The following is a 27,260-nucleotide window of genomic DNA, read 5'->3' on the forward strand; positions in this document are numbered from 1 at the left end:
TGCTCAACTGGACAATCTGAAGCCATCACGTTGCTCAGATATGGTGAGTGAATCCCAGTAAGTCTGGTGCCTCGACATGGCCAGAAATAGCGGATCGCCGTTGGAGGACCCGTCGGCCTGAGCTTCGAAACGCCGAGATGGGCGGCCAATAGGAGAGAGAATGGCACGGGGAGAGAGAGAGGAGGGAGAGACGATCACAGTGGCTATGGTCTCATCGTGATCCTTCGCCGAACGGAGAAGCTTCGAAGAGAGAGAGTAACGGTGGAGAGAGAGAGAGAGAGAGAGAGAGAGAGAGAGAGAGAGAGAGAGAGAGAGAGAGAGAGAAAGATGCGTGAGAGAGGAGAGAGAAAATGCCAATAGAAATCTGATTTTTGGGTTTTAAAACCCACTTTCGTAAAAATTACAAGCTTGCCACTCACTTCACATGTCCGTATCTTTCAAACCGTAACTCCGATCAACGCGTGCTACGTATCTACGAAGTCGTGGACTCAAAACCTTTCCAACGGATCCAAAGTCAAAGTCAAAAGCCCATTTATTTTAAAAGTCAATTTTCGGGTCATGCCCAATTTAAAACAAAAATTAAAATTAAATCAAAACCTTTTTAAATTCCAAATAAATTCTTCAAATCCTTAAAATAAATATTCAAAATATTTAAAATAATTATCTGAAAAATACGAGGTCTCACAGAGAGAGATAATGCACGGGAGGGAGGGAGAGAGGTTTCTGACTTTTTGGGTTAAAAAACTCACTTTTGTATAAATTACAAGTTTGCCACTCGCTTTAAAAGCTCGTATCTTTCAACCGTAACTCCGATTTATACGTGCTTCGTGTCTACGAACTCGTAGACTCGAGACCTATCCAACGTGTCCAAAGTCAAAGACAAAAGCCCACTAATTTTAAAAGTTAACTTTGGGTCAAGCTGACAGAACCGCCCCCGGATTCCACCCTGAAACCTGGAGAGGTCCTGTGGGATCCAAAATTAAGGAAAATCCTATCGAAAATTCTGTAGAACCTCCCCTGAAAATGGACTAACCCAAAAATTTACAAGACCTATAAAACCATTTCTAAAAACTTCAGCCACCTCTACCACAACCAAAAAGGGTCTCAGACCCAACAGTTTCAAAGAAAACCAACTTAAAGTTTAAGAGTGGTTATCAGAGCCACTATTCTATTACAAGGAATTCTTTTATAAAAGTAAAATGGCGCCTACAGGGTCCGAGTAGGGAGATGGACGTAAATGCCTCGACGTGATTGGCTAAACCTCCACCAAAGCTACTACCTGGGAGGACAATTTAAGACAAAACAAGATAAACTGTGAAATAAACTCAGTGAGTAGACAGATTTATAGAAACGAAAACAAAGATAATCTTCCTGTTCAAAAAATCCTTTAGAAACACGTTTAGCTCTAAAACCTCACGTTACTCTTTGAAATCCTCCAGGTTTAAAACTACCAAGTTTATTAATTTTCTCAAGATATAATTAATTTTCTCCAGATTTAAACTACCATGTTTAAAACTACCAACAAAACAATATATAATTTCTCAAGATAACAATTTTCTAAAATAAAAGAACCATAAAAACATTGTAACAGAAATCTTAATAAAACTCAAAAGGGAAAATCTCAATTAAACCCATATTTAATAACTCCTGAAAATAACAATTTAAATCCCACCATGCTTATACCCTGAAAAATCTAGCCATGCACCTGTGCGGAATTCCTGCATCGCACACGCAGGCAATATTCTGGCCATACACACGCGTGAAGTAAAATCCAACACGTGCAGGCAATATCCTGGTCATACACATGCGTGGAGTAAAATCCAACACGTGCAGGCAATCCTGGTCGTACGTGCACACAGAGCAGCCCCCAAAGGGCGAAGCATCCCGACACGGCCCAAAGCCTATATGTGTGTCGTGATGGGTCCCAAAGACCTATCCAAACCGATAACCTGGAGGGTACTGCAAGGGTGGTTTGAAAACCATTTTTCCATAACCAAATCATAAAATCATTTTCTCACGGATAGAAAATATCTTTATCGTTCCCAGAAACTTCAAATCCTCAATCCACAATGCATAAGCACAACCAGTAAAATAGTCCTTAATAAATCTCATTCGAAACACATAAAACCAATCAAATCTTTGACCATAGGCTAAAATATGAAATAATCTATACGTATAAAAATAAGAAATTAGTTTCCTTTCAAACGTCCAACAATAAAACTTATTCGAAATAACATTTGAAATCCAACATTTAATACCCATGATCAAATCCCAAGATAAATTTTCAAAATATTAAGTGTGAAATGATTGATGAAATTTTCATGAATTCTTTAGAAAACCAAAAGCCCATTCAAACTTCTATTTCACAACTAAAGTTTATATAACCAAAATAAATCACGAATTGCATAAATCATTTAAAGAAACAAGAGTCCATTCACAGAGATAGCCCTAGCTTCGATCCTCCGCCGGATCGTCACGAGTCACAGCCGCGTCGCCTATAGAACAAACAATCAAAGAAATAAAATTAGTTCCGACTCAGAACACTTAAATGTAAATGTGTGCTCAACTTAACGTCACACCTGACTCTCAATCTAACTCGATGATTCCCAACATCCACTCATAGACCCAAAACTCCTACGTAAACACTTTGAAAGCTTCGCGGCTCAACTCGACGTCACTCTCACTTCTAAAACTAAAACTAAATTGAAAAGGAATAAGCACAAGGCTTATTTCAGTCGGAAAGCTCGTCTTAGAGTCATTTCGACATCTGTAAAGTCTCACATTTTCGCCCCAACAACTTCGGCTTTCTTTAACAACACTTAATGCAGCCAAGAACAAATAACCCACTCAACGATCATTCTAAAATAAACCTACATTCATCAAATCACATTGGGTTTCAAAATCTCAATGGGTGCATGTAAAATGGTTGCTCCAAAACCAATTTTCAGCCAATAATGCCAAATTCCTCAAACCCACTCAACCTTTCAGTATTAATCCACATTTGAGGTTCCTAGGGATGGAAATTTCTAAACAAAACAACAAGAATAATCCCCCCAATCTAAAAACCAAAGTAAATCCCGAAATGGCCTCAATTCCTCAAAATTTATAGTTTCAAATTTCACGATTTTAAGTTACAAAACCGAAGGAAATGAAAGCCCAATGAAAAGAAGAAGACTCACCAAAAATAGGGATGAAAAGAGCTGGGATTTGGCCCGAATCCGACGAGACAGAGGGGTGTCTCTAGCGTCCTTACTGTGCGCATGGGTCTGGACTGGCGGGAGGAGGCGTCGAGGAAGATGGTCGGCACCAGGGGATGGGTCGGTGGCCTTAGGTCGCCGAAAAAGTGACCGGATGTGGCTGGGTGGCTGAGGTAGGTACGTGTAGGGGGTGGGTTGCGGGCTGGTGTGTTGTGCCCCTCGTCGAAGTGGTGGCTAGCTGGCGAAGGGGGCTGGTCTGGGGGTGTTAGTGTCGGCTTGCCGGTGGTCTTGGGTCGTCGGGAAGGTGGCCGGAGCTGGCCGCGCCGGTGAGAGAAAAGAAAGGGAGAGTGGGCTCGGGGAAGAGAAAGAGAAAGAGAATGAGTGAGGTGTGGGGAGAGAATAAAAAAATATAAGGGAGGGGAGAGAAGTTTGTAGAAAATTCTAGAGAGAGAGAGAGAGAGAAATCCCCTTTTAAAAAAAATCTGATTTTGGATTTTTAAAAACCCAATTTGTCAATTTTATGAAATTGCCCCTCGCTTCAAATGCCCATATCTCTCAAACCGTAACTCGGATTGACACATGCTACGTGTCTATGAAATCGTGGGCTCGAAACCTATCCAACGAACCCAAAGTCAAAATCGAAAGCCCATTTATTTTAAAAGTCAACTTTGGGTCAAGCCCAAATTAAAACAAAAATAAAAATTTTAAATCCAAACCCTTTTTATTTTCCAAATAAATCCCAAAATCTTTAAAATACAATTCAACATCCTTTAAAATCCTCTTAAAACCATAGTTAAATAAAAATTTAAATTTATAGTGGAATTTAGGTCGGGTCGGGTCGTTACACAAGTCCAATTTAAAACAAAAATTAAAATTAAATTAAAACCTTTTTAAATTCCAAATAAATTCCCAAAATCCTTAAAATAAATTTTTGAAAAATACGGGGTCTCACATTTAGCGGTTTTACAATGTCTATCAATGTGCTGCCACCTTCCACAATTCCTAGCTACCATGTCAACAATTACAGACTGCTAACAGCTTGTCTGTCAAAGATTTGAATGTGCTCAACCCCGACATTTGCAAAGTAAACATTTATCAATCCTCCGTTTTCTTTTTTCTTCTTTTAAGTAATCTGTACTTTTTTCTTAGTTGTGGCAGCTTTTATTTCATCTTCCCTTTTTTAAATAACACAGATTTACAAGAGGTTTTCAATTTGCTTTAGCTTTGTCAATTTTTCATTTCATAATTGCTTTCGTTTCATGCATTTTGGAATTTTTTTATTGACTACTCATTTGCTCATTTCGATTATTTGTGGATCTCTACGTCACTCAATTCTATATTAGGATTTAAATGAAGGATTTAACTTTTAGAATTAGAGCCATTTGCTTATCACTGAACACAACGTGGCTGCTAACATTGAATGCCGAATCAAAAATTTTTCTAAAAAATATCTTTTCAAATAACATAACCAAAATAAACCAAATTCAAAATTCTGACTATTGTGATTGGTTCCCCTATATTGTTAAAAGAAAGATTTTAAATTGAGAAAATAATCTTCATTAGATGACTTTAAAAAAGAAATACACTGTGCAATACATTAGAAAAAAACATCCAATTAATATATATCTTCTCGCATATGAAGAAATCAGATAACCCTTTGAGATGTATCCCAAAAAAATTTGACTCCAAAGGTTCTAACTTCAAAGGTTTGAACATGTATTGTTGCCAATTTAAAAAAAAAAAAAAAAAATCTCAGTTTGTTCACATTGCAAACTCTTTCATTACTTTTTCTCTCCAACCATCTAATTTTTAATACCATCATAACCAATTTCTTTAAACATATTATAGGATACCATTGCTATTTGTAGAGCAACTATCAATCGTTTTGACACACATGTTGAATGGTGGTACGTACAACGCTTGCCCCTCATGCTACAAGTAAATGAGAGCCATTGCACAAAATGACAATTAAACTAGTGTGCCCAAAGCACAGTACACATGATTCAATTCCTCTGCCATGGTAAAACAACTCTTATCATTATATTTCTTTTCATTATTGTCATATAATTTTAAAACAAATATCAATCATTGATAAAAATGTAATCGATCCAAACTGCAGGTTTAAACTAGGGTTGGTCATTGAGGACACAACCGATATAACCAACGTCATGATCATTGGAAGACCGACAGAGCAATTGTTTGGAATTTTCTGCCATAGTTTAGTTGTTGAGAAAGGTATTGTGGATCAACAGGAATTGCCGGACACGATTCTTCGTCTCCAAAATCAAACAAAAAATTTTCAACTTCGATTTGGAGCTTTCAAAACGGATTCAAACATAAATGATCTTCTGATCCACTCTGTCTTTGATGATGAGCCTTTTCTCATCGAATCAGGCTCTAAACCATCTGCTGAACGACAAGTTGTAGAGAAAAAAAAAGAATTTTTTAAAAAAATGTTGCTTTCCACCCCATTGATGAGTGTTCATTTTACGTTATTTTATGATACTAACTCCCTAACCTAGAGTGTTAGAACTCGATACTTTTGTGTCTGTTATCATGTTTTTGTGTTTTTAGGTTAAATGAAGCAATGATGGAGAAAAAAGCTAAATGAGGCTATTTTGAACTAAAAAAGGAAGAAATGGAAAAAAAAAATCTTGAGGGAATCTGCTAGAAGGATCGGGAATGTGGAAGGAATCTTTGGAGAATTTCAGACAGAATCTTTTAGGAAATCTTTTTGGTCAAGGTTGACTTTTGGTCAAAGTCAAAGGTCAATGGTCAACCATGCCACATCATCACATGACATGGACTACACATGCAGCCCATGCACTATGGGCCATGCGCATAACCCTAGCTCAAAGGACCAAGGCCATGCGCCTATTGCAAGCCCAATTGGAGGAAGCCCAAGTTGTGCCATTCCAAGGTCCAAGAGCCCAAGCCTATGCTGCACTAACTCAGCTGACCCAAGGCCCAAGGAAGGAATCATTCATGCTCAAGGGAAATCTCATAAGATTCAGTCAAAGATCACAAGAAATCCTAGCTGAAAAAGAAGTCAAAACCCTGGAAAATAGAGCACCAATTTCGACAGTGATTCTGTATTTCTACAGAGTGAATCAGATGTCATGCCATATATGGTTGGAAAGATACGGATGTTAGCTTCCCACAAAATTTTACGGATTTTGATTCCGAGTTTTCTAGCTTAAGATATGGCCATTTTAGTGGAGGTTGCGCAGCAGTTCCGCGAGCTGAAAAGAAATTACGCCCAAAAAGAGCCCAACTCATACAACCAGCCCACTTGCAACCCATTAAGCCCATCATGCCTACAAGGTTGCAGCAGCCCATGTTCTTTTAATGAAACCCTAGCCACATCTTGTCTTTTCCTTGCCTCCCAAGGAATTCACCCTACCTCTATAAATATATCTCATTCTCTCACACTTGAAAAAAAAAAAAAAAAAAAAAAGGGATTTCACTAGGTCAGACAATTCAGAAAAGAGAGAGCAGCTGAATTGGGAGAGAGAGTGAGAGAGTGGCGCCACTTGAGGGAGAATGAGAGACCATGCGCCGCAGCCCTAGCTCACCCTTGTCGTGAAGCCTCATTGCTGCTATGTCTCTCCTCTTCTTCTCTCTTGTGCCGCTGCCACCCTCTTGTGATGTTCTTTGTTTTTCTTTTGATTTTCTTCTTTTTCTTTAGTTAATTAGTTTGTTCTTGCTTTCATTGTGGATTCAATTATTATAATGGAAGTTAGATCTTTTATTTTCTTAATTATTATGTTTTGAGTTTTTATTGCTTTGCTAAGTTGTACGATGAAACTTTAATTGTGAGTTATGCAATGGTGACACTTGTGATTTAATTTGATGCATGTAGTAAATCCTTGATCTCTAGTAAAATTGATTCTATTTGTTTGCACCCTTTGACTAGCTACCTTAGGGTAATTGCATCTAGATTATGTTGTGAAATTAAATATGCTCAAAAGGTTGATAATTTCAATTGGCAGCAAGTGAGTATCCTAAGAACGTGCTCATGAGAGAAGGGATCATTGGATGTTCATAGGTTACATTAAGGTGGGTCTATGCTCCATGTGTTTACCGTTTTCACAAAACTTAATGACTCTTGTATGGTTAACATGCACCTAGGGAATTCCTAACAAAGCTCTTAGGACACATGCAAGTTAACTGACTAGGGGAGGCCTAAGAAGCTCCTAGTTTATGCATAAAGAGAACAATAGTTAATAGTGTTCTCAAAAAGGCCTTCGGCTGGTAAACTTTATTGCATTTATGCATTATCTTGAATTGCTTGGTTGTATTTCCATCAATTGGTGTGGATTCTGAATTCTTAACATTGCAATTGTGTGTGTGTGTGTATGTGGTGTGCGTGAGTTTAACAATCTACAAACCCCCCTGCCGTGTGTGTGTGTTTGGTGATTTTAATTGGTAAGTTGAATTGGTTTGATGTGTATTTACCTATTCCTCGTGAGATTGACCTCGTACTTATACGCTATGCTTACATGAGCGATTCGTATACTTGCGAGCTACAACTTGATATTCGTTTCTAAATTCCAAAGTAAAACAAGTTGTACAAAAAGGAGCAACACCCATCACCCTCCTCTAAGAAGCCTGCAATTATAGATGATCCCACCTCCACCAGTAATCCAAAAGAAAGAGCCACTTTGCTTTCGAAAATGAAACAAGCAGTGAAGTGAGCCTTTTTAAACTCTCTAAAACAACAAAGGAAGAAATTCAAAAGGTCAAATTTCTTTTAACAACTTACATTTCTTTTCATTCCTATTCAGTTTACCTACCATTTCTGTTAAATTTCTAATAATAATTAATCTTTTTTTTTCCTACTTTAAGTACTACTGCAACTGAAGAGAAGGCTGAGAAAACTGCTGATCTAAAAGCTTAAGAACAAAGTAGTTTGGATTTCGACAATGTTCCAATCAAAGCTTTCAAAATTAGAACCACGAAAAAAATTCTGCAATCAAGTTTGCTCTACACAAAAATATAATACAATTATTTCATCTGAACTCAGATCATTACTTTTGTGCCACTCTTGGTGGGTTTCTGATTTGGTTGTCTATGTCTTCTCCACCTATCTTATTTCTCAATCATTACACTTCAAATGCTGCTCTGCTGTGTTACCCGTGTAAAACCTAATCTTTGTCAACAACTCCAACTGACTTCAAATCAGGGTTTCATATTATGGAGGGTGGAACTGTATATGATGTTTTATACTGTGTACATATGGTTCTCTTTCCACTCAGGGCCATAAGATGTCTTATACATATAGGGTTCACTTTCATTTTTCTATCATTAATATTACTTTGAAATAAATAATCTATTGAATGCAAGTCATATATTAGCTGTAATTTTTTCTAAGTCAGAGAATGTCTAACTATGATAAACTTCCTTATGTTGGCCAAATTTCATGATGCATGTCATCTTTTCTGTAAGAAAGTGATGCCTGATTATTCAATGTTGATTATACAGACTAATCAATTATTATTTCATGAGATAGCCATATCATGTGTGAGTGCTCAGCTATGCTATGTGAAAAATAAAATTTACTCTTTATTTTCCAATTTGCCAACCACTTAATATGTTTGTTTTATGGTAATCCACATTTGGTAATGATTTTTGATCAGGGAAACATGTTCTCAATTTGGAAATTGTTGCCAATTTAAATTTTGACATATTCCTCTCATAATTTACTGTACAAACTTCAAATCCTCTCAGTTTTTTTTCCTTTTTCATCAACTATGTATACACTTTTTAATTGCATTCAATTTTCAAAACTTATGTTCACCTTGCTTCATTGATTTATTCTCTACTTAGTAAAGCTGTCAATTTATTCCCTTTTTTTATACTTGGTGCTGATTATTAACCTCATACTAACTCAATTAAACCATTGTTTAAAGGGAGACTTAGAGTCTAGTCCATTTTATGAGTCTTTCTTAGACTAAGACCGGTAATGATTTAAGGTTTTTAATTAAGTTCTTTTATTTTTCTTCTTTGATGGCTTTATGTTAGGTTTTAACCCCAAGATTTTGGTCTCCGCTCAAAATCTCGAAGTTAAAACCTAACATGCAGCTTCTACAAAGCCCACTCTACACCCTAGGAGGGGAAATACCCTTCAAATAGAGGGAAATACCCTTCAAATCAGGGAAGGACTTTATTTTGAATTAAAAGAATTTTCTTATAAATTAAAAGAACTTTATTATAAATTAAAAAAATTAAAAGGACTTTATTATAAATTAAAAGGATTTTCTTATAAATTTTAAAACACCCCCTGTCTCCATCTAAAAATTATTTTTCTAAAGGACCTAAGCCTAATTATCTCTTGTTTAAATTTACATTGCACACAATTTAACTAATTACTTACACTAACAAATATTGTTTTCCAAATCTCCAGCCAGAGAGAGCAAGACCCCCCCATAGCAACAAAAATTAATCTCACTGTTTTAGAGAGTGAACAAGAAAAGAGTACCCCTACAGGAGATGCCAAAGAAGATGAACAACTCACCACTAGTGAAGATGACAGCTTTCATTAACCAACCAATTAGCAACCATATATCCTTATATTTTTTGAACAATTTACAGCTAAATGCTGCAAATGTTTTGTTTCTGGACATATACAATTGTCCCAGCAACTGATCTAACCTTCTTTTGAGTGTTGTTTGCTTTATTAATATTTGGAAAGCACAACGTAAGATAATCTTCAAATATTCTTCTCCGGACCCACTCTTTGTGAGCCAAATCATCAAGAAAGCATGCTCTGTATACAGTGTCCAAGCCCAGTGGTTGAAGCTTTTCTACCCTTCTCTAGTCCCGTTTCCTCGTGGAGTCATCCCTGCTTCTTTTGTTTTCTTTGTTTGTAGGCTTCTTTTGTTTCTCTGTATGTAGGTTGTCGTTTTATGTCTTTTTTTGTTCCCTTGCCTTTGTGGCTTTGAATTAATGCAATTCATTTTCATCCGGCCAAAAAAAAAGAAGATAAGTTTAACAATTTCCTTGATGTACTTATATTGCCATATATCTCTTCTTGTAACACCTTGGTTTTTTTCAATCCTATCGTATGTTGACACGTGTTTTCGAATTTCTTTTGTACTTAGAAACTTCAGATTTCTTAAAGGAAATGAAGTTTCCTTTGTCTTTTGAGTAACTAACTTGTACCATTAGAGGTTTAGAGTGAAGCTCTATTACCTTTGAGTGTAATTTTGGTGATTATCAAGTTGGAATTAATTTTTTAGAATTAAATTCATTGGAGTTGAATTTTCCTTAATTTTTGTGGAGATCAATTTATTGCTTTGAGGTTACAGGAAATTACTGTGAGTCCGTAGGAATTTTCGGGAAATTATTTGGAGTCCCGAGCTATTTTTAGTGATTTAACGAAGTTTGGAGAAATTGGAAAATAGGAAAAATGAATTAAAAAGAAAGATGCTAACTGGGCCGACAGCACGCCACGTGGTGCTCTGCGACTGGCCCAGCGCGTCTGATAGGACGTTGACGAGGTGTTAGCTGGCACTAGGTAGACGAGCTCACGAGAGCTGTCCTACGTGCGTCACAACGGAGCCAAACTCGGATCTAATTGCGACCGTCCGAGCTCATTAATTGAGCGAGATCTGGACCGTCCGTTCTTTTAAGGAACTGGTCACTGTTCATGCCGGGTCAACTTGACCCGTGTGTTTGCTGTGGGTCGACTCGCGGATCTCTTGTGTCTACAAACAGGTCACAGCCGGGTTTTTCTCCAACGCAATTTGATTTTTCAGCCTTCTTTTGAGCATTTCTAGTGTAATTTGTCCCACATTGGAGATTTACAATTTTTTTCAACCCTCTAGTACCTATAAATAAAGACCATTGTCCCTCATTTTCACTTGCACTACTAAGTGAAGTTAGAGTTAATCACTCCTTGGTTATTTGAGAGTCTCTCTAAAAAGAGACATACCAAAAGGAAATAAACTTCTCATAGTTTAAAGTTTTGGGAGTGCAAGGAGGTGACCCTAGGAGTGGAGTCTAACTTTGGACGTCCGCAACCGGGTAAATATTTTAATATTTTTGCTTTATTTGTTATTTTTAGGCTTTAATTTTAGGACGCATGCTTAGATTAATAAAATATGATTTATTTATTAATTAAGCTTGCCTAGCCTTATTTTTTTTTAAAGACTTATTTGTTTAATTCAATGTAACTAGCATGCTTTAATAAGTTTCTATTATATAAATTAAGTTGAGTTAATCTAAATTATTTTGAGGAATTGCTTTGAGTAAAAGCAATAGTCAATTGGTTGACTTCTAGATAAAACTTAAAACTTGTGAACCCTTAAGTAAATTCTAAAGAGTAGGATTTAGTCCATCTAGGACTAGAAACTAGCGACGTGTGACTAAAGGAAAGGACATACTGTCTTCCTTTATTGTTAATCATCCCTAACTCAAAACTTGTTTTCTCTTGTCGATTGTGTTTCTATCGGATTACCCAGTTGTCAAGTTATTAAAAAGTTAAGGTTGCCGTATTGTCTAGTTGAGAAGAAATTGTCAAGATATGACCGTGCGCAAACATGGAAGGCTTGTGGAAGAGAATACTTAAAGAGCATTGGATTCCAAGTAGGGGGATTTATTCTACATTCTTGACTACGGACTTTGTGTGTGTATGTGTAATTTTTAAACTGTGATAACATGCTATTATTATTATTGTGTTTGGTCTGAGTGTTTGAGTAGCGTAGTACGTAACCTTCGGTTCAAATCTCTAAATCTTCTAGAAGAATTGATCTGTACATTATAAGTAGTCTAACCAGGCTAACACGTGGCTACGTTTGCTTGTGCAAAACGGGGATCCATGATTGATTAGGTGACAGTGATACGGTTTCTCAATTGCGAGTTTCTATTTCTGTTTATCAGGGCATTCTCATTATGGATGCTATTTTCTTTGATTATAGCTGGCCATAGTTGTACCTAATGTGTATCGACCATTTGAGTTATTATTATTTATGAGTTTTTATTATTTATGAGTTTTTATGCATCTTTACCATATATTACTCTAACTGAGGTGTTAAAACGATTTTGTGGAAATGTTTTGAGATTTTGGAAATCAATCTTTCATAGGGAAACGTTTTTAAAGGTTTTCAAATCTAGCAGGGTCCCCTGAGAGAAGCTATAATCGTATGTGATGCTTACTCCCTACTTTCTTTGTTTCGTTTGATTTTCTATTGCTTATGCAGATTTGCCTTTTGAAGGAGATCTTAACTAAAAGGGTGCGTAACTTAGATTCTTTTGTCGAGTGTCTCAAGGTCTCTGTCATCATGTCTTTGTTATCGTATTGGTTCTTGCTTTCCCATTGGGAATCCCTTTTGAACAACAATATTTTGGTTTAATCATTTTATAAACTTTTGTGGGTTTTACTTATTTTAGTAATTCCCTTATGAGGTGTTGATTTAACTATTTCACCCTAGCGGGTTGGTTAATCTATATTTTGATTTTATTATTTCCTTAAATATCATGTTATGTAAAGAATACTCTGATTCAACCCGATCCATTTAAATTAAAAAGGCTCAACCCTTTTTGGGATACTCAGGTTTTGTTGGCATTAACCTCTTGGGGTACTTAGGGAGGGTGCCTCTATTGCATGCCCGAGGTTCAGGGTGTAACACTTTCAATTTCACTAAATCTTTCATACAAGTTTAACAAATTTTTTATGCATTGTATAAATTTCAAACACCCATAGCAACGCGCTGTCAATTTTGCTAGTCATACCTAAATACACTCAGGTAAGACCCAACCAAAAAAGTAAAAAAAAAAAAAAGGTAGAAAATAGGTTTTTTTTTTTTTTTTTTTTTTTTTTTTTTTGGCAGTGCGGGGTAGCCTAATTAAGAAGAATCTTTGAATTGCTCTCCACCCAAATTCAATTCCCATCATCTTTTTAAGACTCCACGTACGCCTCTCTAATCTCGCTCTGACTCTCTTACAAATCACTATACGGCATAAGGTTCTTCCTCACTGAAACTCAAACAAAAATACAGGTTCTTTTTCTATCACTCTCTTCAGACTTTCTTTCTCACATTTCTCGCATTTTTTTTTCTCAGAGAAATTTCTCTCTTCTTAATTTGTTGCTGGGGTAACGGTTTACCTCTATCAGTTGACAACTTGACATACATAGCCAGCCATGTCAAATTAGTGTATTTTTGTGTTATGTGATTCAACGATTCAAGATTAATTAAATAAATTGGGGGCCGATTTTTTAACAAAACTTAATTTGACATGCCATGGTCAACATTACTTGGAGCTCCACCTTCTCTCCGCCATTGGAGCCTAGAAACCCAAATGGGTTCCTTTCTCTATCCCTAATTGAAGCATTATTAGCTTTTGGTGTCTATATGAAATCCATCTGCAATGGCAAACAAAGATTGATTCAACCAAAATTTTGACAAGAGCTTAAATCTAAAAGTATTTAATGGTGCATATTATGGATTGCCGAATTTTTAACTTTGTTAATTTATTAGTTTGCTCACTTTTAATGGTGCATCCATAACCCATTCATCAAATCGGACCGGGATAAATGTTCTTGTGCTATAAGCCGATAATGGTCTTGAAAATTATTATTATTTGGACCCTTTTTTTTTTTTTTCTTTTGTCACTGAGTGTTCAATTTGGCTGTTGTTTGTATTGTCAGCTTCTTAATATGGATGTGAATGCTGCAAAAACTGCCCGGGAATCGCTGGACCTAGCATTTCAGATGTCCAACATTCTTGACACAGGGCTTGATCGTCACACCCTCTCCATCCTCATTGCACTCTGTGATCTGGGTCTCAACCCTGAGGCCTTGGCTGCCGTTGTCAAGGAACTCCGAAGAGAACTGGTGCCACTCACACCACCAGGTGCTGCTCCTCCTCTACTGTGAACAGGTTTGTGTATTTGGATCTCAATTCCGGCCTCGTCTGTATGATAGATTATGATAATTTCCTTTGGAATGAAAATGCATTGCATCACTTGAGTATATAATCATTATTAATCTCATTTTCTTAGCTAGGAAGAGTACTTGAATGATGGTGGGAACCTAGAAAAATTACAAAGCTGAAAATGATTGTGGATGCTACATTTAAGCAGCTAACCATTTTGTCCGCTATATGATTACTTTTCTAAGTAGTGTCAAGGCATCACCATAATTTCCATTCACCAGGATTATAAAACATTGAGTCTTTTTTTTTTTTTTTTTTCTTGAAAGTTTTGAATTGCCCCAGTGAAAAAATTCAATTTTACTCCAGGATTCATGTCTCTGCCATGAGTTAGTTTTTTTTCCTTATCCTAGGCTTATGATGAAAATTTGTGCTTCATTCTAATTTTGTTCCATGTGCCTCGTCTTCTCAGTTGGCCTCTCCCCAAACAACACAGGGTGCCCATCCAAAGACTTCGATTTTAGGGTTAATCATGGAAATCATCGGTATTTTGTTATTTTTGAACAGTGGTGTTTCGTTAGAACTAGAAATGTATGAACAAAACTCTTACGAACTGTTGAAAGCAATGTCTACTTTGCATGCTCAACTGTGTTTTGTTTCTGTACTCAAAGTTAGCTCTAGTGTAATTGATTTAACTCTTGAACCATTGATTGGTGTTAAATTTGTACATGCTTGCCTATGTGAGGCAATTTTAAGATGCTTTTATCTAGACTCCAAGCAATTATGATTTGTGATAGGTTGATGGAAATAATCTTGAGAATATCTGAGATAATATAATTTTAAATGCATATGAGTTGGAAGTTAAATATTTTTATTCGTTCTTAACTCGAGATATTTAATTTTGATTCTGAATCTGGTGGTTCAATCTGTTTGGGTTCGAAAGAGTTCAATCCAAATTCAATTCTTCAGGTTTAATAGGAAGTTTTCATGAATTAATGCATGTAGAGAAAATAATTTCACAGTATAAAAGGATGGATTGAGTTGCAAAATAATAGGCAATTGACAATACCAAAATGATTACAACTTGAAAGCACAGACTGTTGCCTCCTCTTTACAACAAGGGCCTTTACAGTTTGCTGCTGCTCTTCTTAGAGAGGATTCCCATGGCCTTAGCCTTCTCCTTCAAAACAAACTTCTGCACCTTCCCAGTTGAAGTCTTGGGCAGATCTTCAAAAACAACAGTTCGAGGAGCCATGTAGTGAGGTAAGTGATCCCTGCAAAATTTGATAATCTCTTCTACACTAGCATTACAGTCATCCTTCAACTTCACAAATGCACAGGGTGTCTCCCCCCAATAATCATCAGGCCTTCCCACAATAGCTGCCTCAAGAACAGCAGGGTGACTGAAAAGCACAGATTCCACCTCAATTGAGCTAATATTTTCTCCCCCAGAAATGATAATATCCTTTGAACGGTCCTTCAGCTCTATGTAACCATCCGAGTGTTTCACCCCCAAGTCCCCAGTGCGAAACCATCCGCCTTTGAATGCATCCATTGTTGCTTTATGATCTTTCAAGTATCCATTCATCACAGTGTTGCCCCTGAACATAACCTCACCCATGGTTTTTGCATCAGATGGTACACTCTTCATGGTCACAGGGTCTTTAACATCAACTTCCTCCATGCCAAGATGTTGCAAACCCTGTCGGGACTTGATCCTCGCCTGTTCGTTTTGAGGCAGGGAATCCCATTCGGGTTTCCAAGTGCAAACTGTACCAGGACCATAAGTTTCTGTCAAACCATATGCATGGGTTACACTGAACCCTAGTTCTTCCATCTTGAAGAGTACCTGGGCGGGGGGCGGTGCACCCCCAGTCATGACTATTACCTTGCCCGGAAGTGGCCTCCGCTCATTTGCCGGTGCATTTACAATCATGTTTAAAACTGTGGGTGCACCACCCAAGTGTGTCACCTTGTTCTGAGCAATACAGGCAAAAATTCCTTTTGCAGTGACATTCCTTTGGCAGACATTGGTGCCACCCTGAGCAGCCACCGCCCAAGTGAGGCACCACCCGTTGCAATGAAACATGGGAACACACCATAAATATACAGGCATTGAGGGCATCTCATTGAGAAGAACTGCTGCAAAAGAATTGAGATAGGCACCTCTGTGGCTGCAAATCACACCTTTGGGGCTTGATGTAGTGCCTGAAGTGTAGTTGAGTGAAATCGGATCCCATTCGTCCTTTGGCCGCCGGATCTCAAAATCGAGTTTTCCCATTCCTATTAGGCTCTCATATTCCAAGTTTCCATCGGTGGGATTGCCGAAGTCAGGGGATGATTGATCACTCTCCTGAATTAAGACTAGAAAAGGCAGCTTGGTTCTAGTCTTGGATAGAATATCAATCGCTTTCTGAGCAACATGAACAAATTGGTAGTCCACAAAAATGATTTTGGCATCTGAATGGTTTACTAATACAGACACCATTTCTGAATCCTGGCGTATATTGAGTGCACAGAGAACTGCCCCTGCCATTGGAGCACCAAAATGGAGCTCGTATATTGCTGGAATATTTGGACCCAATGCAGCAACCTATTATTGTAGATTGATTGCGCACAGTAGAGAAAAAAGGACATCAATAAACTCAAAAAATTTATAGCTATTTCAGTCCAACACTATCAAAAAACACTTAATTATTTTAGAAGGAATATTGTATTCAATAAGAGTTTGCTTAATTACCACATCTCCACGAGAAATTCCGAGGTGGGCAAGAGCAGAAGCGAGTCTGGTGCATCGTTCAAGAGTCTGTTTCCAAGTGTAGACGATGTTTCCATACACAAGAGAGGGTCTGTCTCTGTAGACTAGCGCCGAGCGTTCCAAGAAGCTGATCGGAGAGAGCGGGACGTAGTTTGCGGAGCACTTGATTGCACCCTCCATGATCAATTGAATGAAGAAGAGAAGTGAAACCAAGCTTCTACGCTTGCTCTTTTGATTTTGAGAATGAATGAATGGATGAGTTTTCAGTCAGTTTTCATGTCATTTGCTGACTATGATTCGATTCAATCCTTCCTGTGCTCAGTATTTGGTGGTCCTGCAGAGAGCAGATGTGGTTGGATGGGCCCTCTGTTTTGTCTGTTTTTATTCGTTGTTTTTGGGGAGGGTGTGATTTTATGGACACCCTAAAATATATTTTTAATAACAATTATACCCTATTAGGCTATCACAAAATGACAACTTTGACTGATCTGGAGCCTGAGTGTGGCCGGTGTGGGAGAAAATTTATAATATTAAAATGGGAGGCGATTTTCGAACTCTCCTACATTTCTCTATTTGCTCTTATTTTATTTTTTTAATTATTATTTATATATTTTATTACATGTATTGCCAAATGTACCTTTTTTATTACATTCTCTCTTCGTCAAAACCCATTTAAGCTTTTTTTCGCTCTGCATCAACTCTCTTAAGTGTTCATATTGATAATAAATCAACACACTTTTTGGTTTAATTTACTATTATATTAAGACCACCACCCCACCATCAAAACTAGGCTAACTAGCAGTGTGAGTTTCCTTGCCATATTCTAACAACTGAGTATTTGGATGAATTCCTTCCCAAATAGCATCAGTTACAAAAGCTATTCCAAAGTTGGTGAAGAAACAAATAAACAAACAGGTAATTAATTACTAACCATGCATAAATGGAGAGCTTTCTTTAATCATATATAATAATTTACACAAAGTGAATAATACTGTCCAAAGGCTTTGTATTGCTACCATCCTAACTCCAAAATCAATTATTTCCTACACAAGATTTGGTCATCTCCTTGATCACCAAAGCTCTAGCTCTATTGATAGTCACAAGACACAAACACACAAGCTCTTCAAGCTCCTCCACTTGCTTCCTGAACCCAACACCACTCTTCTTAAGTTCCTTCACAACTTGCAAAGAAAACTTGTCCTCTCCCCTCTCCAAGCAGAACCGAATCATCAACTTGTTGTGTTCAACCTCATCATGAAGCCTTGCCACAAGTCTGCTCATTGTGTCAAAGTCCCTATTCAAAATATAAGTTCCCTTGGCTGCCACATCAAGTTGCTCTCCAACTTTTGTGAGAAGCCCACTTTTTGAAAAGGGATAATTTATGCTGCCGAGCTTTTTTATCAAGCGCTTAAATGGGAAGTTGAAAAGTGCTGGCCCCATGAGCAAGGCAGTGAGAGTATGTGCTGCTAGAACAACAGCAGTTATAGCAACCAAGCTGCAAGCTGCGGTTATGCAAATCCCAGATGCCTTTTTGACACACTTGATGAGCTTAATCCTCTTGGCCACTTTTTTTCTCATTGACTTTAGGTGGTGCAAAACAGATGAGTACTTGTCATGAATCAGCTTAAAGTCATGGTGATTAGGATTTGAAAATGGGTTGGTGTTGTTTTGGAGAATGAATAAGTTCAGCTCTGAAATAATGGATTCTAATTTTTCGGGGGAATAATCCTCGAATTTGTCAAGTGTTTGTTGAATGAAGTGGTAGTTGGATTGGAAGTGGTTGATGCTTTTCAGGAGGTGGCTGCAAATTTTTGATGCCTCAGCACTTATGTCAAAGTAGTTGATCATAAGGCCTTTCAATTCGGGTACCTTTGAAAGAATTGCGGATTCAAGAATGCCAGGTATGGATTCTTGACCCGGTTCGAGAAGGATTTCGGAGAATTTGTGGTGATGATGGCAGCTACTGCTGTGATTATTAAAAGCAGAAGAAGATGGCTGCTGCTGGTTTACAAGCAATATTTGAGCTTTGTTGAAGAAGTCTGCATAGGATTTGGTTCTAAATGCACTTTTGTACTCCTCGTTCAGATTAAAGCTTTTGCGAACATTTCTCACTTCCTTCCCTGAAAACCAATATATATGACAAAAAATTGTTAAGTTTTCTTAAAAAAAATATTTCAGACAATGATTTGATCAATGAATATTCGATTTTTTTTTTTTAAAATTCTCAAAGGATTCACAACAATTCTTTAATTTTTCATATAAATGAAAAAATAAATATAGATTTGAGTTGTCATTCATCATTTAAAGATATATATATATATATATATATATAGATATATAGGTAGCTTCTGTTGAGGTATACCTCAACTTATTTATGTTGAGGTATGCGCTGTTGGGGCCCACATGAGTTGTTTTGTGTCTATATGAACCATTCATTTTTTACATCTTCATTGATAGATCATCTTTGCAAAAACTTAGCCAAATCAAAAATCATTTGTTTATCTAACTTTGATCAAATAAATGGACGAACTAAATATTTTCGATGAAACTGTTCATTTGTTTGATCAAAGTTAGATAGACAAATGATTTATCAATAATGCTAGGGATACTAAATTTGTAACCTAAATTTGGATTCGAAATGATGTGTTATTACACGTGTAGTGTTTTACTTGTTGTAAAATAAATGACCAAGTGTGCTATGTATGAATCAATTACATACTGCCATATTATTTAAGATCCAAATTCAGGATACAAATTTGGGATCCCTAGCACTGCTCATATATTATATATAATTTTTTTTCTAAAGCAAATGCGTTCGCTTTTTTTTTTTTTTGTAGATATCTAGTAACCGTGCCGAGCACACAGTAGTGTTCTTTTTATAACAGCTGAGCACTGCAACAAGCGCTTGCCATTTTTCCTCCGCCCATTTTTGAGGGTATAGCATATGGGTTCACCACATACCCTCATAAGGTCTAGGATCAAGCTTGTGAAGGCTGCATTTTAGGTTTTCATTCTAGACAAAATTCTATAATTAAACTCTAACATAAAGATAACAAAACATTGCCGAGTGCTCGAGGAAGAAGCAAAAATGCACGGTCGAGTACTCGGAAATGTTTGCCGAGCGCTCGGCGCCTGATATTTGTAAAAAAATTTGTGGACATCCGTGCACCTAAGAGAATGACTATATATATAGGGAAATTTTCAAGTAAGGATGTCCTTACTTCAAGAAAAGTAAGAACATCTTCTTTGGACGAACAATTCAATGATCAGAACTGTCTATATTTTAGAGCATCATTCAAAGATTATCCTAAAAAAAATCAGCTAGAAAAGAAACTATTTAGCAAGTTTATTATAAAAAACATCATTTTAATTTTATCTGACGGATTATATTTGTCTGCATAGTTTAGATAACCAAACAATCATCAATTTAGCTGATTTTTTTATATGGATGACCTTTGAGAAGGAACCTAAAAAATGAACGATTCGGATCATCGAACTGTATTGCCAGGTTGTTACATAGAGAAGATGTTCTTCATTTTCTTAAAGTAAGAACATCCTTACTTGAATGGGTATGATATAATTTAAGGAACAAGAAAAACATGCAGCATTAATTGACATAAGAACATAATTAAGAACATGCATCACAAAATTCCACTTTTCCTTTATGGGAAATTCTGATTTTGCTTCAAGAAATAAGAATTGTCAATACTTTCCTCTTTCTACAATAATCTGAATTCATATATATCTTCTCTTTTCCATAAAACTTTGTCATCTTTCTGGTGTCTACGCAAAATTAAAACAGGTAATATGGCAAGGCCGCAACATGCTAAAATAGACAGTATATTGAAAAACAAATGAAAAAGAAAAGCAAGATAGGTAAAGGAAAATTAATCAAATAAAAGATGAAGAAGCTAGCTAGAGACATACCTTGTATAATCTTTGCAGCTCTAAATTTTGCCCACATCTTGATCGGTTGATCTTATTTAAGAGGAACAAACTTGATATGTGAGGTAGGTTAAGAGGAAGAGCTGGCAGCTTCCAATTAAGTCCCAACTTCGAAGGAGGAGATGATGACCAGCTGGTGTAATCTGAATTCATAACCCAACTAAGGCTTTCTTATAAGAACCTAGCTTATAATTAAGAAAGAACTAGCTAAGGGCTTGAATGAGCTAGCTAGCTAGCTAGGTATTGATTGTTCATCAACTTCCTTGTAAGTTCTTTCGAATATAATATCTTTGCGTTATTAATAAAGCCTCTAAAGAGGCTGTTTAAGGATTGTGGCTCACGCTTTCTTTTTGATAACTCGATCTAATTTCATTTAAGAGAGAGAGAGAGAGAGTTACTTCTCCAATTTGTGTGCAAGCTTCAAGGCTAAATTTGCTGAAGAGCCCTCCCCTCTTCAGCTCCTTTTTTGAATCTGCAAGCCCTCCTTTATTGCCTTTATGTGTATTTTTGTTCTTACAGTTATATATATATACAACTTTATAAGCTTACTTTACTTACACCATGATCTTAGCCCTAGAGGAGTCTCAAGGAGGCTGAAATGACAATATTGCTATAAGCCTACAATCACATAACATTATACGGTTATACCCTTTATTTAGAGCATTAAACTTACCATTATACCCTTTAAGAGGAATATTTTGCATCTATAGATCAATTAGTTAATTATAAGTCATGGGGTATATATATTCATACTTTATAAGGGTACCTCTTGATGATTGCATGGCCTATCACCAATTATGAAAATCAATCATTGATAGCAAAGTAGTCGCCAAATCAATCACCACCATCAAAAACCTAATTGGAAAACAATAAATATAATGCCTTTTGCTATGCTAGCTATTTATGTATATGTCTTGAGTGATGCAGATATTAAATCCCAAATTATTAGTTAGCAATCTATCATTGTTATCATTTTCGTCATCATCAATCAATGCTTTTTACTTTCGTATCTCAATTCTAAACATTTGCACTCTCATTATATATTGTGTAACAATAATGCTAAAATTGAAGCATTTTCTATATCTTTTTTTTTTTTTTTGGCCACAAAGCATTTTCTATATCTAAATCATCAATTTGGTGAATGATGTAGTTTATAGAACTTTCGGGTATGTAGGTGTATTTACCTAATTAATTAATTAATTAATGAGAAACCATAGTCCCTAAGAAAGTACCGCTATTGGAGCCACCACTTGTATGAAACGGTTCATTGATAACTGGACAATACGTAAACATAAGAAAGAGTTACATACACAACATCGATCTCTTGAGGTTTAGCATAATTGCGTACTAGACCTCACATTTTCTTAAATTACGCACATATTCCTTTTGCGACAATCAACTAACAGATTTAACAGAATTAATAAAGAGACAAAATGCCCTTATTTTATTTTATTTTTTATCTCAGGAGGGGAGAGTCGAACTTGAGATCACTCTCAAGTCTCAACATTGTGGAGAAAAATACCATGTACTAAACTAAGAAGTAGTTAGTCCTTATTTTATGTCTTTCGATCTCCAAATACTTGGTGTGATAATATTTTAGCAATTTATTTGTAATCTAGTCCACTATTTTGATGTTTGTAGTAATTAAACATTATATTTTAGCTAGTTCTTGTTGAAAAATTATTGTGTGTGACAGTAATATTTCATGACGTACTAAATTAGTGTTAAGAATCCACTCAAATATATAGCACATATATTATCATTAATATCTAAACCGCCAATGACCATTTGGTCTAGTGGATATATGACACTCAGTGACTCTTTGTCGGAGTAAGTCATGAGTTTAAATCTCACGAACGCCAGTTGATTAATAAAAAATAATATTTCAAACCTTAATCATAATGATCGTACGTACACGTACTATAATTGAAGTGTAATATACCTCATGGGGTGTAACTAGTCACATACAATAAGCTTAGATCGACAATGTTTGGGATCACTACACCATTTCCCCCTTATCATCACTATTTTTTTTCTGTTAGCTATTGCTGCAGCAATCACTATCATTGGTTGTGATTTAGAAATTGTCACCCTGCAGTCACCTTTAGGTTGATGGTTGTTCAGAATGGGGTGGCAAAGTGGCTAAGCAAACCATTTTTTTAGAATGGTGGAATTTATAGACCAAAACTGTACTTTTCTGCTGACAAGTTCTGCCTCCACCAATGTTGCAGATAGTTACTCAATTTGTAGAACATTTATATTATTAAACAATCTCCATGGACTTTGGTGACTAATTAATTAGGATTCAAAATGCATTTTGCCACCAAATTAAAATTGCAGCTATTTGAACTGCAGTTTTTCAGTTTTGGGCAATTTGCAAACCCTTTTCCCACCCTATTATTTTCCAATGGTGCTTGCTGATACTTACATTGCAACAAGAATTATGCACAAAGTCAGACCACAACACAATGTCAATTAAATCCTACATTACAACTCATTCCATGCAGGAATTCATAAGTTTTCTTTACACCAATTTACAAAAGAATACAACCGAAAGGGAAAAACTTACCCTCATAAATAGAGAACCCCCACATTGCCAAAAACATATAGATCAATGTATACAGAGAAAAAAATAATCTACTGTACACTAGAGCTATCACCAACTCATGGACATTTGCATTTGTTGGTGTTTAGAGCACTAGATCCCGCTGTTTTCCTCACAACCTTCCAAGTTTACATCCTACAATTCACAAAAAAAAAAAAAAAAAACAGAGATAGTGATGAAAATTGTAACAACTTTATTCACCCAATAAGTTATATAAAATGTCTTCATCCTTACCAATAACAGTAAATTGTTATTATCAATCTTATAGTATAACATTGCAAGATATGATAAGAAATTCAATAACAGTGAGTGTGAAGGCATGACATTCCATCTTTAAATTGTTTAATTAAGAAAGAATTAAGCAGCTTGAAATAGAAACCGGAATGGAGGTTGCTCAGTCAGTTAATGAGCAACCTGAATGGAGGTTGCTCATTGCAGTCCTGAATGGAGGTTGTTTAATGAGATGCATACCTCATTAAATAGAAACCTTTCATTTTTTTTACTTTGCTCATTGTAGTCCTTCTATCACCTGCACACTAAGCAGCTTGAAACAAACCGAATCAAATCAGCTCATTGCAGCCTACACTTAAGGAAGGAAAGCTGATATATGATAAAATTAAAACTTCTACTCATTAATTGCTTCGCATAGAATGAACAACCTGTGCCTGCATTGTAAGATATTGAGGACAACATCATTAGGATCAACTGCACATGAACATTCAGCACAACCCATGTCCTCTCTTCTTCCTTATTTCATCAATTTCCATTTCCCATATTGTTCAAAGGCACATAAAAATCCTCCTACAATTGAGTAGAAAAAAAAAAGCAAATGAATTCTTCCATTTAACTAAAAAAATCAATAAAGCAGTAAAAAACCATATCCTTTCCACAAAGCAATAAAATAATGGAACTCACTGCCACATCATGTTTTTCCAAATTGCAAAATATTATAAGATGAAGAGATCAATCTCGAAAGCACACAGTAATGCAAATACATGAATAAGCTTGTTAATGTTTTAACAGAGTAACACAAATAATAGTACACAGACATCCAAAACCCCAAAAACTACATTGTATTTGACTCATTGACAACCCTCATTGCATCAAGGACATAGCTAAAAATATAAATAAATAAATAAATAAAAGAAATCACAATAAGCTGAAACTGGAATACAAGCATCAAGTTTTCCAATCAAATTAAAACAAATCTAATCATAAGGCAGCATAAGTGCATTGACATTTACCTAGGAAAAGAACCTGAACAAAAAAAATGAACAAAGGGTGAGTTTTTGGCATCTTCCTCTACAAACATTTTGATTTGAAAAAGGGAAATAAAAATGCATCGGGTTGAAGCGCTTACCAGTGAGGCCAAGAGAGAACTTGGTGATGAGGGCTCCGGTTATGGCGTTCGACTTTCTCTTCTTCGCCATCGAATCCAAACCCTAGGAAGGAGAAAGGACAGAAAAATATGTTACGATATACTTTTGTGAAAGAAAAAAGAAGATAAATGAAACGATGAGGTCATGAGAGAAAGGGAGTGAGTGAGAGGGAAAGGGAATGGGAGGTGAGGTGAGGTGAGGTGAGGTCGGGAGAGATAGAGGGAGGCAAGAGTTGAGATTGTGAGAGAAAGAGAGATGAGGGAGGCGCATCTGAAAAAAAAAAAATGAAAAGGGAGTTAGGTTTTGAGTACATAAGATTTTTTTTTTTTTTTTTTTAAGCCACTAGAGTCTTTTTTTAGTGGGAATGGGCTTAGGAGTGGGAATGGGCTGTAATAGTGGGATGGGTTTGTAACTATTATTTCTATAGGTTGAGTATTAAGTGGGAAATAATAATTATAAACATTTTATTAATCCCACCTTTGTCCCTTTTGGTTGAATTTGGAGTGGGGAAGGAATAATTATCTTCACTAATCTATCAATTTGGTTTCAATTTTTTTGTTGCTACTTATTAGTCAACTATATTACAAATTAGTGGGACTTAAGGCAACTATTAACTCTACCATAATTTTTAAAACAACCAAAATATTAATTAGTGATGAAAAAAAATGTTAATAGCCACTAACTCTAAAATAGTTTCTCTTCAAGGTGAGCATAGGCCATATTTGTTGTAGTGGATGCAGTTGGTTCGACCAATTATGATGAGTAGAATGGATGTCGTCCAATGACTTTGATCAACTCCATCAACTCCATCATATAAACAAAGTCATTTTGTCTTTAAGACAACTTGACTTATAATTCATTTTGGCTGAACATGGTAGACAAATCGAAAACCGTTCAACAATTGATTAAATAGTCATCGTTTCAAGTATTTATTGAAATTACTTTATTTTTCTATTTATTCGATCACAAGTATTAATGGTTTTCGATTTATCTGATCATTTGCAGGAATCCTTGTATAGAAAATAGATAGCTTTGATCATCAAACTACAATGCGGATTGGGTGTCACAAGACATACCTCAACGAAAGAACTATATATTTTAGGTCTCTATTCAAAAATCATCCTTGTGACAAATCGAAAACCATTAAGCTATCGAAAATTGATCAAATAAATAGATGAACAAAATATTTTCGATAAACAATTGAAATGATGATCATTTAATTAAACGGGTAAATGGTTTCTAGTTTAGCTAATTTTTTAAATCTTTGAATATAGACCTAAAAAATAGACGGTTCAGATCGTTCAAATACTATATAGAGTGGCCCTTATGAGGCCAGAATCCCTTAAATAAAATTATTTGAAGGATTACTCAATGGAATGAGTCTATATATATATGTATATAATATCAGCACTAAGGTCATGAGGATCTGGTCCAGACCCGAATACTATACGGCTAAACATGATGGGAAAGTTTTTATGAATGAAGAAGTTCTCATATAAGATGGACATTATGTATCGCTATATAGTATTTAGGTCTGAATCAGATCCTGACAACCCCAGTTTGCATGAGAGGACTGATATATACACACAAAATGGCATTCGTAGTTTAAACAAACAGCTAGGGTAAATTAAGAACCTTTGAGCTAGCTGACATAACTAGATTGGGTGTTAAATTGGGGAGGTGGGGGGGATTGAGGCTTCACCAAGGCAGTTGGGTAGTCGGCAGGCAAATTAACCTGAAACCCGTTATAAAGTAGACAAGTTAGAGCCACTAACCGCCTTCTAAGATGGCTTCTATGATTAAAAAGGCATATATGGCCTCTCATAAAAACACATATATAATGATATTGCTGCGCTAGAGCACGCGTACGTGGAGCTGTTCTGCAATGACACGTGGCTCTCCAGTTGACATGTTTTAGAGAAGATTTAGATGAGAGAAATACGCACTCAACCTCTAGCTCCTAACTTCCTAAGCCTAAGGGATTCAAATCCACAAGACTGAGTTGATGGAATAAGCGTGTAGTGTTCAACATGTGATCATGAGGGATATCATGTATATCTCATGCATGCATTTCCTTTCCCATTCTTTCCCACAAGCTTAATTAATTTGTTGAGCTAATTAATACCTTTTTGTTTTTTCTTTCCTTTTGGCATATATTAATGCTATCTCTTGTCATATTTTTGACGCTAATGTTTTTTTGTTTTTTTTTTTAACCAGATTTTTTACATTAATGCTTATATATAATGAGTGATTATGTTCTCATCCCATCTTGTTTACCCCATCCATGAAAATTTTTTCCATCTACGACTTAGATATTGTTTTTCCATCTACGAATTAGACCTGACAAATTATACACGATAACAGGAATGTACGTGACAAATTAATTCATTAACTAAACTTGGCATGTAATGCGACATGACTATGCGTGAAAAATTAATTTTTTCCATCTACTAATTAGACCTGACAAATTATACACGATAACGAGAATGTGACAAATTAATT

The 27,260-nt window shown here is 36.1% G+C and overlaps 2 protein-coding genes, 1 long non-coding RNA gene and 1 pseudogene across 7 annotated transcripts in view; 1 reads left to right on the forward strand and 3 right to left on the reverse strand.

The window, feature by feature from the left end:
* The window catches only part of LOC147277651 (mitotic-spindle organizing protein 1A pseudogene), a 56,850-nt pseudogene extending 41,983 nt beyond the window's left edge, over positions 1-14,867 (forward strand). Inside the window, exons 1-3 of one of the 2 annotated variants that reach the window (XR_015123957.1) lie at positions 13,092-13,198; positions 13,849-14,080; positions 14,544-14,867. The product of XR_015123957.1 is annotated as a mitotic-spindle organizing protein 1A pseudogene, transcript variant X2 (transcript). Of the gene's footprint in view, positions 1-13,091; positions 13,199-13,848; positions 14,081-14,543 lie in introns of those variants that run through there. The other variant, XR_015123956.1, reaches the window with a different exon arrangement.
* Positions 14,868-15,073: 206 nt separating this feature from the next.
* Positions 15,074-17,115, reverse strand: AAE1 (acyl activating enzyme 1). The gene is made up of 2 exons (XM_086253617.1): positions 16,812-17,115; positions 15,074-16,664 (listed from the first exon to the last, which is right to left on the reverse strand). Exons 1-2 carry the CDS (start codon positions 17,007-17,009, stop codon positions 15,198-15,200), a joined length of 1,665 nt encoding a protein of 554 aa, XP_086109743.1. The 5' UTR covers positions 17,010-17,115; the 3' UTR covers positions 15,074-15,197.
* A 746-nt stretch (positions 17,116-17,861) lies between these two features.
* Positions 17,862-20,793, reverse strand: LOC147277655 (UPF0496 protein At1g20180-like). The gene is made up of 2 exons (XM_086255685.1): positions 20,757-20,793; positions 17,862-18,949 (listed from the first exon to the last, which is right to left on the reverse strand). Exons 1-2 carry the CDS (start codon positions 20,791-20,793, stop codon positions 17,862-17,864), a joined length of 1,125 nt encoding a protein of 374 aa, XP_086111811.1.
* A 2,502-nt stretch (positions 20,794-23,295) lies between these two features.
* LOC147277656 (uncharacterized) lies at positions 23,296-25,000 on the reverse strand. Of its 3 annotated transcripts, none has more exons than XR_015123999.1 (4): positions 24,740-25,000; positions 24,039-24,180; positions 23,759-23,923; positions 23,298-23,514 (listed from the first exon to the last, which is right to left on the reverse strand). It is a non-coding gene; the product is annotated as an uncharacterized LOC147277656 (long non-coding RNA). The 3 variants fall into 3 exon arrangements; XR_015124000.1 differs by having other exon boundaries at positions 23,299-23,514; positions 23,851-23,923; positions 24,740-24,996; XR_015123998.1 differs by having other exon boundaries at positions 23,296-23,923; positions 24,740-24,986.
* Between the last annotated feature and the right edge of the window lie 2,260 nt (positions 25,001-27,260).

Source organism: Dryas octopetala, chromosome 8, assembly GCF_963921425.1.
Source record: "Dryas octopetala chromosome 8, drDryOcto1.1, whole genome shotgun sequence".
In the NCBI taxonomy this organism is placed as follows: Eukaryota; Viridiplantae; Streptophyta; class Magnoliopsida; order Rosales; family Rosaceae; genus Dryas; species Dryas octopetala.

Excerpts from the sequence above, each read along its gene's own strand:
- AAE1 (XM_086253617.1), bottom strand. The coding sequence starts at position 17,009 with ATGGAGGGTGCAATCAAGTGCTCCGCAAACTACGTCCCGCTCTCTCCG. Across the intron at positions 16,665-16,811 it reads GAATTTCTCGTGGAGATGTG|GTTGCTGCATTGGGTCCAAA; the intron begins GTAATTAAGCAA and ends CTACAATAATAG.
- LOC147277655 (XM_086255685.1), bottom strand. The coding sequence starts at position 20,793 with ATGTGGGCAAAATTTAGAGCTGCAAAGATTATACAAG. Across the intron at positions 18,950-20,756 it reads AGCTGCAAAGATTATACAAG|GGAAGGAAGTGAGAAATGTT; the intron begins GTATGTCTCTAG and ends ATTGGTTTTCAG.